This window comes from Anomalospiza imberbis, chromosome 1 (assembly GCF_031753505.1).
Source record: "Anomalospiza imberbis isolate Cuckoo-Finch-1a 21T00152 chromosome 1, ASM3175350v1, whole genome shotgun sequence".
NCBI classification, from domain to species: Eukaryota; Metazoa; Chordata; class Aves; order Passeriformes; family Viduidae; genus Anomalospiza; species Anomalospiza imberbis.
In genome coordinates, this window is record NC_089681.1 from 131,000,145 (window position 1) to 131,016,258 (window position 16,114).

At 38.9% G+C, this 16,114-nt stretch overlaps 1 protein-coding gene across 2 annotated transcripts in view; it reads right to left on the reverse strand.

Annotated features, from left to right (window-relative positions):
* Positions 1-16,114, reverse strand: part of NMT2 (N-myristoyltransferase 2) — a 34,809-nt gene that overhangs the window by 12,864 nt on the left and 5,831 nt on the right. Inside the window, exons 2-8 of one of the 2 annotated variants that reach the window (XM_068212040.1) lie at positions 13,197-13,332; positions 8,041-8,185; positions 3,960-4,078; positions 3,772-3,863; positions 3,549-3,665; positions 2,830-3,000; positions 1,559-1,667 (exon numbers count right to left, since the gene is read on the reverse strand). In XM_068212040.1, the coding sequence (XP_068068141.1) occupies positions 1,559-1,667; positions 2,830-3,000; positions 3,549-3,665; positions 3,772-3,863; positions 3,960-4,078; positions 8,041-8,185; positions 13,197-13,332 (889 nt within the window). The remainder of the gene's footprint in view (positions 1-1,558; positions 1,668-2,829; positions 3,001-3,548; positions 3,666-3,771; positions 3,864-3,959; positions 4,079-8,040; positions 8,186-13,196; positions 13,333-16,114) is intronic. The other variant, XM_068212047.1, reaches the window with a different exon arrangement.

Below are 16,114 nucleotides of genomic sequence, written 5' to 3' on the forward strand. Positions count from 1 at the left end.
GGACTCCTACATCACTTAGTTCTGAAAGCTGATTTTGAAAGCACCTATTTTCTATTTGCACTTCTGTGTACAGTGTATGTTTGCCTTAGCTACATTTTATGGATGAGATAATGATATATTATTTATTTTCCATAATTTACTTCTCTGTTGAAACTGGGTTTTATGATAAAGGAAAATGATCAGGATACAACTGCTATTTCTAATGATTCTCTGTACTTACACCTTTGGTACTACAAGTAAGATCCTTATTCTTTAATCACTTCCTCAATTGTTTCCATAAGCAATATTACTAGAGTCGCCACCAAAACCTACACTTGAAATTGTATATTACACTCTTCAGACTGTTAAAAATGTCTTCAAGATTTGATGGAAGCTATATTTAGCTGCCCAAGATTAAAACCCAATTAATGTGGTTATTAATTCTTAAGCTCTGCAAACTGCTGCCCTGCACACAAGGGAGAAGCTGCACATGCAGGCACAGGTGGCACCAGGCGGAGCAGGAAACGAGGCTCTCCCACAGCAGCAGGAGTACGGATCAAGGCATGGCATGTGCTTTATTCCAAAGGCTGCTCAGCCTGCTGCTCAAATATCTGAGTGTAGTAAGCACAACATCTGAGCACTAAGAGAATCTGCAGCATCAAGTCAAATATAGCACTGACACAATTCTCCAAAATCAGATAAATCATTATAAATACTATGAGTAAGGAAAAAAAGTATTGTTTTTAACCAGAAGAGAGAGTTTGCTTAAATAAAGAGAGGTTTACTGATAAGGTAGAGGTAAGGGATATTCTGCAATCCCTTCAAAAAATGTAGCTTTTACAAGCAAATAAATTGTTTTCAGCCATAAAGCTCAGACTAAATTCTACAGGCTATTAATTACAGCAATGAGATTTTTTAACCGTACGTAGCATTTACAGTGACTTGCTTTGTCATGGAAATGCACCCTAAAGCTTTTTACAAGCTTAACTATTAGCTGAAAACATGAGGAAAAGAAATTTTACTAACCTAGCTATACCAGAATACTAGCTTTTTACTAGATCACGCAAATGCACAACATTCTGAAGTGGCTTTTACTGAGCCTGCCCAATGCAGAAGAACAACTCTCTGACAGTACAGAAAAAAATGTGAATTAGAGTGGAATCAACAATATGCTTATATTCAGCCAAGTTGCTGATGGACTTCTCTGAGAATTTTATGACATGAACTGTTGATTTTCTGTTCCAGTAATCTCTTATCAGATTAAACATACCAAGAATAGTCTTATGCATCTTCAATTCAATCCCACATGTTTGTGAAGCCAAGCTTTCTGTGTTTTTTTTCTTTTTTTAAGGATTTTAGGTTAAAATTTGTATTTTCTCCATAGAGATCCAGATTTCCAGCAATAGTCTCTTCTGTTTAATATAGCCCTTAAGGTCCTTTTCATCAACCAGAGATTATTTTTTTAATGTCCTTCATGCACTGCCTTTACACAGAAAAGCCTGTGCTGTCAGAGACAGATGGAAGGTTATTTTGGGCCTCACAATAACTGTAGGGATTCTCTAGAAGTCATACTGCTTACATCAGGAAGTCTGTAGAGCTTCATTGTTCTTTGTAGAGTCATGTTTCTACTTAAATGTGAAAATTTCACTTCCACCAGTTTTCTGGGATTTAGTGATCGATGCCAATACCTGGAAATACAACCAAATCATGAATTTAAATAGTACTTTAAGTGTCAGTGTCACTTGCATGCATTGCTCTGCTTTCTTGCTTCTTTCTTTTCAACTCTCCAAATTTGTTTCTAAGCAAGCCTGTACTGTGTCTATAAGAAGGCCAATTAACAAAAAAATTAAGGGAAAAACTATATCCAAGCAATAGTTTTTAAAACAAGCCTGCTATCACAGTATTCTCAATCTAAGCAAATGCTTTTTGATGCAGAATGAATAAGCACAGGGCTAAACATTTTAGCATTTGTCACAGCTCTGAAAAACTCAGCATACATACATAGCAACATTTATTTTCTTGTGCAGACAGCACCCTCTGCTCATGTCTGAGCATTTTTTTTTGAAGGAGCTCTCCCTTTCCTAGGAGTCACTGTGCAACAGACCACCTCTGGTTATTCTAACACAGCATAGCTTTTTATTCCACCCCCCTGCCCCCATCATTCCTTACAGAAACTTATAGGATCTTTGGTGTTGATAGGTACAAAACAATTTCAAATCAAAAGGTACTCTGTTCTCCAGAAGTCTAAACAGCTGGACTAAAAGTGCAGGAACTGAACTTTTCCAAGTAGAAATAAAATCCATTCCAAGCAAATGAAATTATATTCGACTGTAACTCTTCCCACATGGTAGTGTTCCTGTATTTATCAAATGCCAATAAAGTCCTCCTTTCTCCAGGAAAGATGAAAGTATTTCAAAAAAGCGAATCATACAATTACCAGAAATGCTCTGCCATCTCTGGCAAGCAACCAGGTTAGCAGGGAAGTGTTCCAGTAGGGACACAGGCCACTTGAAAAACACAGGCATACAATGTTGTCATTGCTAGCATGGCTGCCACCAGAAGGTCAACAGAAACATCTGTTAGTCTAATTAAAGTATGCTAAACAAACCACAAATTAATTTTAGGCCGAGAAGCTGTTTCATCTGAGGCACTGTGAGGGAAGGGGGAAAAAACACCCCAACACAAAAAAAACCCAACACTGACAAACACTCCGGCCTTCAGGTTAGTCAAGGCCACAATATTTAATAACTTTGAATTTTATCCTTTTACTGTTTTTAGACAGTTACATTAAATTTTCTTAAAAATTACTGTTATAGGAACCAATAATATTAAGAACATCACCTAGGTTACCTGCAAGTGGCCACAGGTTTGGGAAGTACCACTCCAGCAGTATAAACAGCCTGAAAAATTCCTTCCAAGTTTACTCTTCTGGTTATTTCCCGAATCAATACAGGTGCCACCCGTTTAGACCTCAGTTTCTTATGGACACACAGAAAATTGATTTCTACCATTTTCTTCACACTAAAAAGACATTAAGTAGTTAAAAAAGAGTTACACATTACATGTTTCCATTTTTATAATTACAACTTTCCATACTGTGACAGAAGAATTTGAAGTAAAATAAACTTGCCTGTGACAAAGTACATCTGCAACGAACACTAATCCATGTCTATGTGACTGCAGTGACACACTGCAATATGCAAGCTATCTCTAAGAGGTGTGCAATACTTCTTTACCAAAGCTCTGTTAAGACTTAACTGATTGCTTTACTTTAAGATGCAAGTATAGTGTCCAAGCAATGCTATGGGGAGTCACAATGCTTTATGTTTGTCAGTGTACAAAGATTTGGCCAAGAAGCCCAGCTGATCAACTATAAATGCTTTTCAGCAGGGTCAGAAAACCATATGGCATTAGATGTATCATTCATCACTACAAAAATTCTTCAAATAAATATAGGTGCTCTTCACCTTGTTCTCTCTTTTTAATTTCTCCATAGCAATGGATACCAGTTTAAGGTTTGTTTTAAGGCATTATTCTTTTACAAATACAAAAGTACTGGTGCATTTTACCTGTCATAAATACGAATATTTGCAGGGATGGCACTTATGAATCCTACCAGTTTTTTGTTTGAAGACACTCTAACCCCGCAGTGCCATTGCGGTAACCAGCCCGGAGGACGCAATGCCCTAGAATTGATGACAGAAATAATTACAAATTACTGCCTAAGAAGATGTAATAAAAACACCCTTCACTTCAGTCCAGCCAGAACAGAATGTGGAACTTGCTACTCACCACAGAAGAAATTCAGGTGAATAATCAAACCTAAACATATTATCATCATCTTCTACGTAATTCTCATTTAATAGTGTGTATAACTCCTTCAGCTGAAAACATACACAAAAAAATCCAAAGACTTATCCACATATCAATCAGAAAAAACTTGAATTATTTTAGATACATATAAAAATTGTTCTACTTACAACTTCAGCATTGCTAAGATCCAATGTGTCCCACATAAAACCCTGTGGCAAAGAATATGGCTCTAGGCGGACATTGTCCTTATCTGGTTCAATTGCACCATGTGAAGTTATAACTTCATCTTTTGAGGGAGGAGGAGAAAAAAAAAACAAAAAAAAACTATTACATTGCTAGCTTTCCTGATACTTCTGTAAACTGCATTTATTTCACATCACGTATTTACTCATAATTATGTGAATGGAACAAGAAGCTTTTAAAAATGCTGAAAAAATTAGTATTATTAGTTTACACTATTTCTCATTTTTATAGATCACATTCAGACTAATGACTGTCTCATCAAAATATTTATAGATATGCACAGAACCACTTCATCTCAACTAATACCCTGCATTTCATAACACAAGAGACAACAAAACATCAGCACACGCACAGCATCTAGCCAGCCATGAGATCCACAGCCTCATCATGAGAACACGTATTCACAGCTAACAAGCTATGGCTCAGATCCTGTTTACCACCACCTTGAACAGACCTGAACTCAACAGGATTACTCAGGAGCAGTGACAAAGCAAAGCTAGGGCATTTAAGGGATACTGGTGATATGTGAAATGAGTTCCAAAATTCCTACTTGAAGGCATGCTTTCTTCTCCTCCCTTACTTTACAGCTCCGTCCTCCTGCACTAATAAACTGCAGCTGTTCCTCTCCTAAGGAACAGCACCTACTAAATCACAGAATCATTTAGATTAGAAAGGACCTGTAAGATCAGTCCAATCACTAACCATACACTGCCAAGCCCACCACTAAACCATGTTCCTAGGCATCATATCTTTTCAATACCTCCCGGGACGGTGACCCCACTACTTCCCTGGGGAGCCTCTCCCATTTCTCAACTATCCTTCAGTGAACAGATTTTTCCTAACATCCCATCTAAATCTCCCCTGGCACAGCTCCCCTTGAGGTAGTTTCCCCTTGTCCTAGTGCTTGCTGTGAGAAGAGGCTGACTCCCACCTGGCCACAACCTTGTTTCATGTAGTTGTAGAGTGATAAGGTCTGCCTTGAGGCCCCTCTTCTCCCGGTTAAACAACCCCAGCTCCCTCAGCCACTCCTCATCAGCCTTGTGTGCAAGACCCTTTACCAGGTTTGTTGCCCTTCTCTGGACTCAGTCCAGCACCTCAATGTCTTTCTTGTAGCATTGTCTTTTGAATCAGATTACATTGTAAGGGCTTTGGACCTCCTGATTTTCTCCCTGCATAACCTCAGCATCTTTGCAGTCCCTTTGGTGATGCATCTCTCCACCCATCCTTGGGGCTGCTCTATGATCTCAGCAGTTCCCAGTAAGCCTTGCCCAAACCAGCTGGGCAGTGAAATGTCCCTTGACCATTAACAGGAGCTCCTGCACAGCACAAGTGGGAGTGACACTGACTGTATCAGGATCACCATTTGCCTGAAAAAGGTGGGGAACAAGGGATAATCAGTTATTCCCTAATAATCAGCTATTCCCTGAGAGCCTTGGAACACCATTTACCTGAACTGTAGCCCAAGTGGAATGGTGCCATTGTTAAGGGATGGGATTTTTCAGCTTTTTTTTTTTCTTCAAAAAGCAGTTACCAATGTGGGTTACCACCATGGTGGAAACTTACTGATGATTAAAGCAAATTACCTTGCAGTCCTATGAAGAGTGGTCCTAAGTGAGGCCCTTTCCAGTGCCCTGGACTGCAGTGGGCTGCACCAGCTCCTCCCTCTGAGAGGGATGTCTTGCAAACCCTCGAGTCTGTGATGCTCTGAAGACTTGCTGAGGATGAGGCCTACACTGACAGCCTCCACTCCTCAAAGCTCAACCCTTCAACCCTTGCCTGCTGAGAAATGCAAGGGACTCAGTGTATGTCACTGGGCTCAAGGGGAATTTTTAGCAGGCACCTTTGAACACGGCAGCATGTAAACAACTCAGTGCCTGTGTGCATGTGCTGAGTTGAGTAGAGTAGGAATGCTGTTATCTAGAATCTATAATTAAGTCACTCTTATAATTGTAGTAAATCCTACGTAGGTTGAAGTCCTGATGAGAACAACAGCTAGCGATTGCAAGACTTCTGCCAGATGTTTAAAGAATATTTCATATACCTCTTCATCCTGGCTGGGAGGTCTAGAACTGACTCACACCATGGTATCTGCCCTGTTGGCCTTCTCCCTGATTCTTACCCATAAACACTCAACTGTATCGTTAGCCATCATCAAACTAGACAGTCAAATGTTCCTTTGAGTAGGAATTTTTCCACATGATGCACAATCCTGACTAATAGTTATGGCCTGCCATCCAGTTTGGAAGGTCATAATTGTTAGCATTTTTAAGCAAACTCTGAAAAGTACCAACAGCCCAAATATTACTGCCACCAAATGGCAGGTTTGGCATAACTAAAGGACCTATCGCTAATAATTTTAACTTGAAGGCCAAAGGATTCTCAAGTAAGTTTAATGCAAAGATCCCTACAACATTTTCTTGAATTGACAGATTTTTTCCACCTAAACACATAAAGCATATCAACTAGTGATGACTTCCCAATCTGTTCATTCAGCAGATAAAGCTTAAAAAAATCTGTGCGATTAAGAAGAAATTCATAGAGACTATTGGACAAAACCTCACTGACCAAATTCAATGAAACATATTTCTACTGAACAACATTAAAAGATAATTTTCTTAGCCACTGTATGGACCTTTTTAGACTGGAAAGTAACAGACTGTCCTCTGTATCTAAGATACATTGATTAGTCTGAAATGAACCCCTGGCACTACTGCACAGACACCTGAACTAGCTCTGGAAAAGCTTGATTATGGCCAGAGCATTTTTTGATTTACACTTTAACTTATTTTGGTTAGGGTCTTTCTCCACTTAGGCTGGATTGCTGGTGACAATTACTACCATTACTTTATGCAGGTATTTGGATAGAGTTTGCACAGAGAAAAGCCATGGCAGGTCAATTCAATCCAATCCAGAGGAAAATACTGTATCCAGGGACTCTGCTCTGGACTTCTCTATGCAAGAAAAGTCAGGAAGATATGAGATTGCTGCAGATTAAGCTATAGCTATGGATTACTGTGAAAAGCTGCCTGTGGCAAGAGAGTGAGCAGAGTGCTCCTGTGCTTTAGACTCTTACCTTATTTCTGCGTATTCTATACCAGTCTCCAGCACAATGGAGAGAAACCTGCAGCACAGAGCAGCACCAGCTACTGTGCTAAGAATGTTTTACTTTTGGGGCCCCCAAGGTATGTTCACACTGAAAAGCTGTAACTGCTTAACGTGAAGATAATGAAAGTAGAAAAAGAAGGTTCAGAAAGCAATGCAGAAAACACAAAGACAGTCAGCAACTACTTTCTCCAACAATGAGAAGATTTACTTACAACTGCATTATCAGGGATCAGATCAGTATAAAAAATAACTTGTCAAATTCATTATAAATTTAAAGGCAAGGAGAGATCACCTTATCATCTCACTTGGAATCAAGAACAGAGAACAGAATCTGAGAAATGATGTCTTCAAGGTAGTGTATGTTGTGGAGGAGAACATGAACACACAGCATAAAAAGAGTCTGTGTATCGGACAAGTGCCACTGTCTACTTAAAGCGTATGAAAACAGTGCAACCTATGGCAGGAGAGTCATTATTTCTGTGACAGAAAATCCATTAATTGAAAAAAAAAATCAAGGAAATACAAATAAACAAAACAAATACTACTAATAAAAACATCAAAGTTTACTTCTCCTAAACTGAAAAAGTCTTCTTTGTTCTATTGTTCAATATTTCAGACCTAAAATATACAAAAGAATACTATTTCAATAGCATTTCCCATTTTTACAGAGGACATCAAAATGAGACTTATTAACACTGTGTCTTGCATATTATCTGTGGGGAAGACAACCACTTACCTGGAAAACATCAAGAATTCCACATAAACTACACAAAAGACTAAGGATCCTTACCACACACAGTCCAACACTATACCCACTTTAGAGAACATGCCACAGAGCTAGCACATTATGTCTTTAGTGATCATAAGACAGATCTTTCACACAGATCCAGTTAAACTTACTAAGTTTAGGTACAGGCTGTGTATCCCAAAACTGGTATTTACGTTTGGTAGCCTCATCAATATTCTTTGCCGGGCCTTGGCATGCAGAGAGCAGCTCCATTGCTCTCTGGATGTCTTGAAGCTTCTGCATTGGAATGGCTGGATTCTGCACAAATAGACAAAACAGAACAGGAAGCTTATTGAATACATTTACTTTGTGAATAGCTGTACAAACACGTTAATTTCTTTTACTGTTACCTATTCTTACATGTACTCTTTTCTTCATGGTTAATTTAGGTACAAGGTTTGTAGAGAGGAGGGTAGAAAAAAGTTAGGTTAGGCAAACAAAATAGTTGCCAGCAGTACTTGCACTTAACTAAGAAACATCAACATTTTTAACACAAATACAGCAGCATTAAGAGCATTAAGGCAGGATGCTGTATCGCAATTAAAAAATGCCTCTTATATTCCCTGTTCCCCTGGTAAAACATAGTAAAATACAAAAAAAAAAAAAAAAGGTCAGTTTAGGTATTTAACAATAAAGGTATCATTGGTACACGTGGAGTTTTTTGATCACTCTGAGTAAATATAAGAAGGAATAAGCATTTTTCCTGCACAGGACAGTACAGCAGAATAATGGTAACAGGCCTCTAAATCTAAAGGGATTTTTCCCTCTCTCTTTTTAAATCTGTTTGTTTTGTTTTGTTATCTTCCTGGTGGTAAGTCCTGTTCTGAGGCATACCAACAGCATGCTTGTGCTCAGGTTTCCCTAGACTGCAGTGCAATAATGCATCTGAAAGAATAGTTTTAAATGTACTGGAAAATTTTAAGCAATTCTGCACAGAGATTTCAAGCCACACTGTTTGGTTTTTTTGGTTTTTTTACTAAATAGCAAAGGACTACTGTTTCCATATTTCACTTTCTTTCTAGAATTCATACATTTAAAAGCCACCATAAAATAAATGTAATAATGAAGGTAAAGCTTAATTTGGGTGATCAGCCTCTGGTATCCTCAATCACAAGAAAAGCAAAACTTTGTGCCTGGAGCTCAAGCAGCCCATCATTTACTATTTATAATAAACACTTTTATTATCTACATTAATGAAACAAAATGCCTAATGTTTAAGTATTGCAAATTTCACCTGTAAGTGTGCCTTAAACATCTGTCAACTGAGTAACTGTGAATTAACATGTTTATACACTTTAGAACAACACTTTCCAGCCTAAAAAACCTACCTTGTTTCTAGATAAGGATAACAGAGACATAAATTACTAATGCCACTAGATAAATTCTGAAATCTCATCAGTACATCATGAAATCATACATAAATGCTGACACACTGTAATGTATTCTGTATATTTATTTGAAGTCTATAATATGCCTTCTATATTAAAAAAGCAGAAAATCTAGAAAAACCCCAAAGTTCCTAAGAAAGATCTTACTAGCATAATAGTAAATAAGACATTCATGTTCAGGTACTAAATAGACTATGGCTAGGGACGTCAGGAGGAATCCCTTTCATTTCAAAACACTCAGAGATCAGCCTAAGAAGTTTACTTTCAATACTTTTTGTTTTCTTTCAAAAGAAAGCAAGGAAAACCTACACGGAACCTCCCATGAATAAGAACAACAAAAACCAGCTCTTTTGTTTAATTTCAGTTTATGGCAAATATCTCTTCACAGCACAAGACTGCCCTGTCATGCAATGGGGCTGAGGTACAAAATGATGGTTTTGCCTCAGTTTCGTTGATGACCTCAGGCCTTTGATGGCCCTGTGCACTGTAGCAGTCTGAGAGAAACTCAGGAGACTGTTGAGCAAACTAATCATGCATAGGTCCCTGAAAACAGAACAAAGGCATGTAAGGATGCTAAGAAAGCTGGCTGATGTTAGTGCAACTAACATTTATTAAGTTTAAAATAGCAACTGGTGGAAGTTTCCTATAAGTGGATAAAGGGAAATGTCACCGTTTTCAAGAATGCAAGGGAGAGGACTGAGGGGTCAATACTGTTTAATGATCTGGACTTGACAAAGAGTACTTTCTCTGCAAGTGCACAGATGATACCTAGAAGAAGAATTTCTAGAATTGCTGATAAGCTGAACTACAGAGCAGCTATTCAAAGCTACTCTGACAAGCTGGAAAAAGAAACTTAATCAAGTTTGACAAAGGCAAAGTCCTCCATCTGGGATAGAAAAAGCCCATGCAAAGGCAGAGGCCAACATGGACTGACTAGGAAGCAGCTTGCAGAAAACAACTTGGAGGTCCAGAGGGCAGAGGGCTGGATGTGAGCCAGCAGATTGCTGGCCAGCAAAAGACATCTGCATACTAGGCAGTACCAGTAAGACTGGCCAGGAAATCTTCCCTGGCACCCCTGAGATCACACCTTACAGTTTGGGGTTCTCCATTACAAGGAGATCATTGACAGAGTGTTGCAAGTTCTCTGGAGGGCACCAAGATAAATGGGAGCTAAAGCACATCACACACAAGGAGAAGAGGATGAGAGACCTTGGTTTGTTCAGCCTTAAGAAGAGAAAGTTGAGGGAGTAGGACAAAAAGATTACTGCCTAATGGGAGGGTATAAAGAAAGATGAGCCAAATCTTTTCAGAGGAACACAGTGATAGGACAAGAAGCAAAGGAAACAAGTTATGAACCAGCAAAATCCATTTAGATATAAGGAATTACTTTTTTTTTAACCAAAAACTGTAGTCAAACACTGGAATAAGTTACCCACAAAGATCATGGAGTCTCTGTCCTTGTAGACCAAGCAACCTGATCTAGGCCTGAGCAACCTGATCTAGCTGGACCTGCTCTAAAGCAGCAGGTTGGTCAAAGAACCTTCAGATGTCCCTTCCTATTATTATTCTGTGACTAGGTTGTGTAGGCCACCGGTGACTACAATAATGACTGATGAGATTGCAGATGTGGCAAGCTTTCTTTGTGTCAGTGTGGACAGGCTACATCACTAGAACTTGTAATAGGGGCAGATGGAAGTCTTGTGAGATGGGCAGTGAAGTGTCCTCAAGGTCACTGTAAGCATACAATGCTAACAACCATTTACTGCTATGACTGCACTCACACCAGTGTTCAAAAGGTCCACCATCACTGCAATCACATATAAGGAAGGCAGAAGCCAAGGAGACTCACTGTTCTGCTTTACCCATCTCCATATTGACAGATCTGTTTACAAACTCATGTGACCTCAAAATCCTTTTCAGTGAGTTCAGGAGCCCCACTGAGTTCTACCTGATGATTTTGTGTATCTTCTCTTAGAGGTAAGGTGTACAAAGACATTCTCCTTTAAAATATACTCTTTTCAACCAAGAGCAAGCAAATACTAAAAGCCTGTTTTCTGTAATAAATTTCATACAGCACAAGAATACAAAATCTAACTATTACTTGAGAAGCAGACAAACTAATTATACTTTTCTACACTGATCCAGATCAGCAGTGTAAGATGCTTTCAAAAAATCTGTAATAGAATAGTTGTCTAGGACAGACCTGCAACACAGCAGAAAAGGCAGAATAACCCACCAGGCAATATTGATGCATTTGTGAGTAGAGAAAAGTGAAAGCCATAAAAGAAGAGTAAAGTGGTTTAGCTGCCTAGAGCTTGAAAGAAAGACTTATATAAGGACTTTTTCCTTATGCCAATAAAATAGACAATTTTGTAAGATTGCTAATGAACTGACTAAACTTGTGTCAGTAAAATAATCATGAACAGTGCCACTCTAAGTACACAACTTGGAACAAGGATAGGCTTCCACATTTGCACATCACATCACATCAGAGAAATGGTGTGCAACGCTGCAAGGTGCAGGACTAAAATTTTGCAAACAAAATGAAAAAATACATGAAGCAGCTTTCTTTTAATGCAATTAGAGACAACACATGGAACAATAATCTTGGTCAGCAGAAAATCAAGGAACTCACAGGATAGCAATTAACTATGCCTTTATGTATAAACAAAAATTTATCAAAAATTATGCCAGTTGTAAGAGTGTGAAGTTACTTGTGCATCATTTGCCAACAGTCTTCCTGTATTAGCAGTTCATGACATGTTTTACAGAAAGGCAGTATCAAAATATGTGGCAAAGTACTTAAGATCTCACTACATATTATCAAGTGTCCCCTGTGCCAAATGTGCCCATGCAAAGCAATCAGGGTAACACGGAAAAGATCTAAAGGGACAACACGAAAATCTATCACTATGCTAATGAGCCAGAACACAATCTTTTTCACCTAAAATTAGTTGGTAACCCCAATGTACTTGACAAATCTTATAGGACAAAGATTCCTGTTGGTACAATGGTGTAAAATTCTCCACAATAATGCAAATAAAAGGAAATATAAACTACCTCAATATGCTCAGCAGTCCATAAAATAAAGATAAAGCAAATATAACTACCTCAATATGCTCAACAGTCCAAAAACTTTCTTAGTTTTACAAACTTTAGTTCTTGGACTCAGATTTCTCTTGGGATAAAAGCTGTATGCTAAAAAGGCACCACATCATGTTCTGCTTATTCAGAATATGATAGACAAAGGCACACACAGACAATGCTATTTTATCAGAAAATCCACAAGGACTGTACATTCCCTCATGCAATTTTGCATTCTTAACTATAGTGGAGGCCTTTCTAACAGCAAAATTTTTCTTGAGCCTTTATCTCCAAGTTTGAGATTACTGCATTTTATGTACAAATACATGCTGCTTGCTTGCCCTAAAGAGACTCTGGTTAACACAGCAGTCCCACCTTCCCTCCTGCTGCTGCTGCTGAGAGAGCTTCATGCTGCGCAAGTGACCAAAACTGCACTAAGCCAAGTTAGATGGTGGCTAAAAACTAAAGGCAATTCATCAAATACAAGATCTATTTAAAAGCATTACCATCACAGATTATGATCCTATGCAATGAGGTTGTCGCTAGCTCAAGCTCTAACTGCTCAAAGAGAAAGACAAAACTCCTCCTCTGCCTTTCTCACAGTACAGCACCGTGGTGGTGATGGCAGCTTTAGAAACACCAGGTTTTGGCTTGCTTCCCTCTGTTCAGGACAGGAACCATTTGCTTAATTTTCACACACTAAGGCAGAACTACCAACTCACTTTTACAACAAGCAACATGCAAATTAAAATTAAATTAGAAAGCACGCACAAATTAAAACAGAACCAGGCTCTCACTTTTGAAGGTTGTTGAATTTTAATCTCCTGGGAGTCAGATGCAGAATCTGATTTGGTGCCTCCAGAATTTGGTTTCTCCTTTTTTCTCTTCTGCTTCTTTTTCTTCTTCTTCGCTCCCAAATCCCCTCCAGGACTTCTGCCAGAGATTCAAAGAATGTGCAATAAGAAAAATCAGTACCACTGAGCCTCAAATTTAAAAAAAGTTAAATATGGAAAAGCCAGCATTTTGATATGAAAAATCCAACAGTGGATTGAATGTAAAGAAAGCAAGGAAGGGGGGAATTGACAGCATTGATGTAAAACTTCCTGCAAGTGCTCCCTCATTTGTTTTATACTCTGAAACCAGCACAACCAGGCATTTTGACATACTCATGTCAAATTGTGACACTGCATAGAAACCAGGGCTCTTCTCCAGACTATTACCCAGCACAAAACCAAAACTACCTAATTCAACGTTTGGAGGAACACAAGAAAGCATGGCAACTGAGGAAAGTAACCTCCTTGGAAACTCAGTAACTATTAGTGCCCCAACACTTTTTCTCCTTCATGCTCAACCATAAGACACATCTGAATTTGAGAAGAATCAAGATGAAACATTCTGTTTTCAGGAAATTTTGTTCCTAACTTAAACTGCAATGAAAGTCTTGCTGAAATCCCAGTAAGAGACAACATAAAACTAACCAAATATTTGTGCTTTAAAATAATAATCCCAATGGGGTCAACTTCAATTAAAAAGCCCCAGTAACAAAGTAAAAATTGCACTTGAAGATTCCGATATATTTTGACTATTGATAACATAAGTTATTCTTAAAGAAGATTTTTATTTAACAAATAATCAAGATACAGAATCAAGATTAGATCAGAATTTGCAAAGTGTGGGATGTGTTGGCAACTCTCAGACAGAACGAAAATACAGAGGCAATGAGTCAATTAGGACTAAATTGTTTTCAAGAGGCTAATCTCTCAGCAAAACCATATGCACATAATGGAACTGAAGACAGGTATCACAGTTTGGGAGGCTTCGATGTTTTTCACTGGAAAAGAAAAAAGTCAATGCAAGAAACAATTGTTTCTTTAAATCCTGCAGGGGGAAAAGCCCCAGGTATCATACTGACAAACAAAAAGAGAGAAAACTCAGAAGAACATAACTAAAGTTATTGCGATCAACATATTTGCATGGGACATATTATTTGCTCTAACATGCTCATTTTCAAGATTATGATGACCAGTCTTAGCATCTATGCCTTGTCTGAGGTGATATTGTCAAGAAGACATCCTCCCTCCAGCTGGGAGGCCCAATGCCTGCAATTAACCAAACAATGCAACTAAGCAAAGACTGATTTTTGTGAGAACATTACTGTACTTTAGAATAGTCTGTAGTGAAAGATCAATCTCAAGAAGTCCGTAACATTCAAGGTTACACTGGGTTATGCTGCCAAAAAGAAAGCATGGTAAATGCCGCAGCCTCTAGAACAGGACCAAGTTGCTACTCTATGGACAACAGTAGCGCAGACCAAACACACTGGAGAGATAAGAGACAGTTTGAAGCATTTACTAGAAGGCTGCAGAAACAGAAGATGGACTTGTGTAAGTGATGCAGGGAGAAAATCTTTTGTTGCAGAATAAGCATACTGCCAGATCACCTACACAATCTACAATGAATCACAATTTCATTGAATCACAGCACTTAGGTTGGAAAGCACCTTTAAGGTCATTGAGCCCAGCATTAACCCAAGTCCACTACTAAACTGTATTCCTCAGTGCCACATCTACACATGCTTGCAATACCCCCAAGCACAGTGACTCAGCCACTTCGCCACAACCCCTTCAGTGAAGAGATTTTTCATCACGTGCAATCTAAATCTCCCCTGATGCAAGTTGAGGCCATTTTCTCTTGTCCTGTCATTTGTTACCTGGGAGAAGAGGCCAACCCTCACTTGGCTAAAACCTCCTTTCAGGTAGTTGTAGAGAGTAATAAGATCCTCCCCGAACCTCCTTTTCTCCAGGTTAAACAACCCCACTTCCCTCAGCCACTCCTCACAGGACTTATTCTTCAGCTCCTTCACCAGCTTTGCTGCCCTTCTCTGAACATGCTCCAGCTCTAGTTTTTAGTCCAGTGAAGGGCTCAAAACTGATTCAAGGTGTTGCTTCACCAGTCCAAGTACAAGGGTATGATCACTGTCCTGGTCCTGCTGGCCACACTCAGTCTAATACAAGCCAGGATGCCATTGGCTTCCTTGGCCACCTGGGCAGCACAGTGTTGACTCATGTAAAGTAAGAAAATTTAAATTTATCTGAAGGCCTGTATACCAAGCTGACATTTTGTACAGAATTTAAACGCAGAACAGACACAAAAGACTGGCAAGTGGTTATAAATACAAAACAGTAAAACCCCACACATGTGTACAAGACCTAGGACTTCACCACCTCTATCTGGCAAAACTGAGATAAAAATACTAGGAGAAGTGATTTCACACTTGCTGAGATTCATTTAAGGAAGTATTTTTTTTACTTTCTGCAACTGTCCACAAACTTGTCTTTCCCTAGAACACCTCACATATAGCAAACAAATGATGCCTCTGTGTACCTGAGCTGGCTCCCAAGGATCTGTGTGCTGAACACAGCTATTCAGAGTTTCAGCAAACACGGCTCTTGAACAGACACCCTCAGCAGGCACTGAGCCCCGAAATACACTAGTGCAGCTCACTGTCTTCTTGTCTTTCAGCAGGATCTGGCATCACATACACCACAGGGGAATTCTGCTCACTAGGATTACCTGAGGGTCAATGTTTTATTTAGTTTGATGAAATAATGAACAATTGAACTAAAAAAAAAGCTTGGCAGTTATGGAGAAAAATCAGCTTTGCCAAGCTTTACTAATGCTATCCCCAGTCGAACCGTACTTTTACCAGGACAAT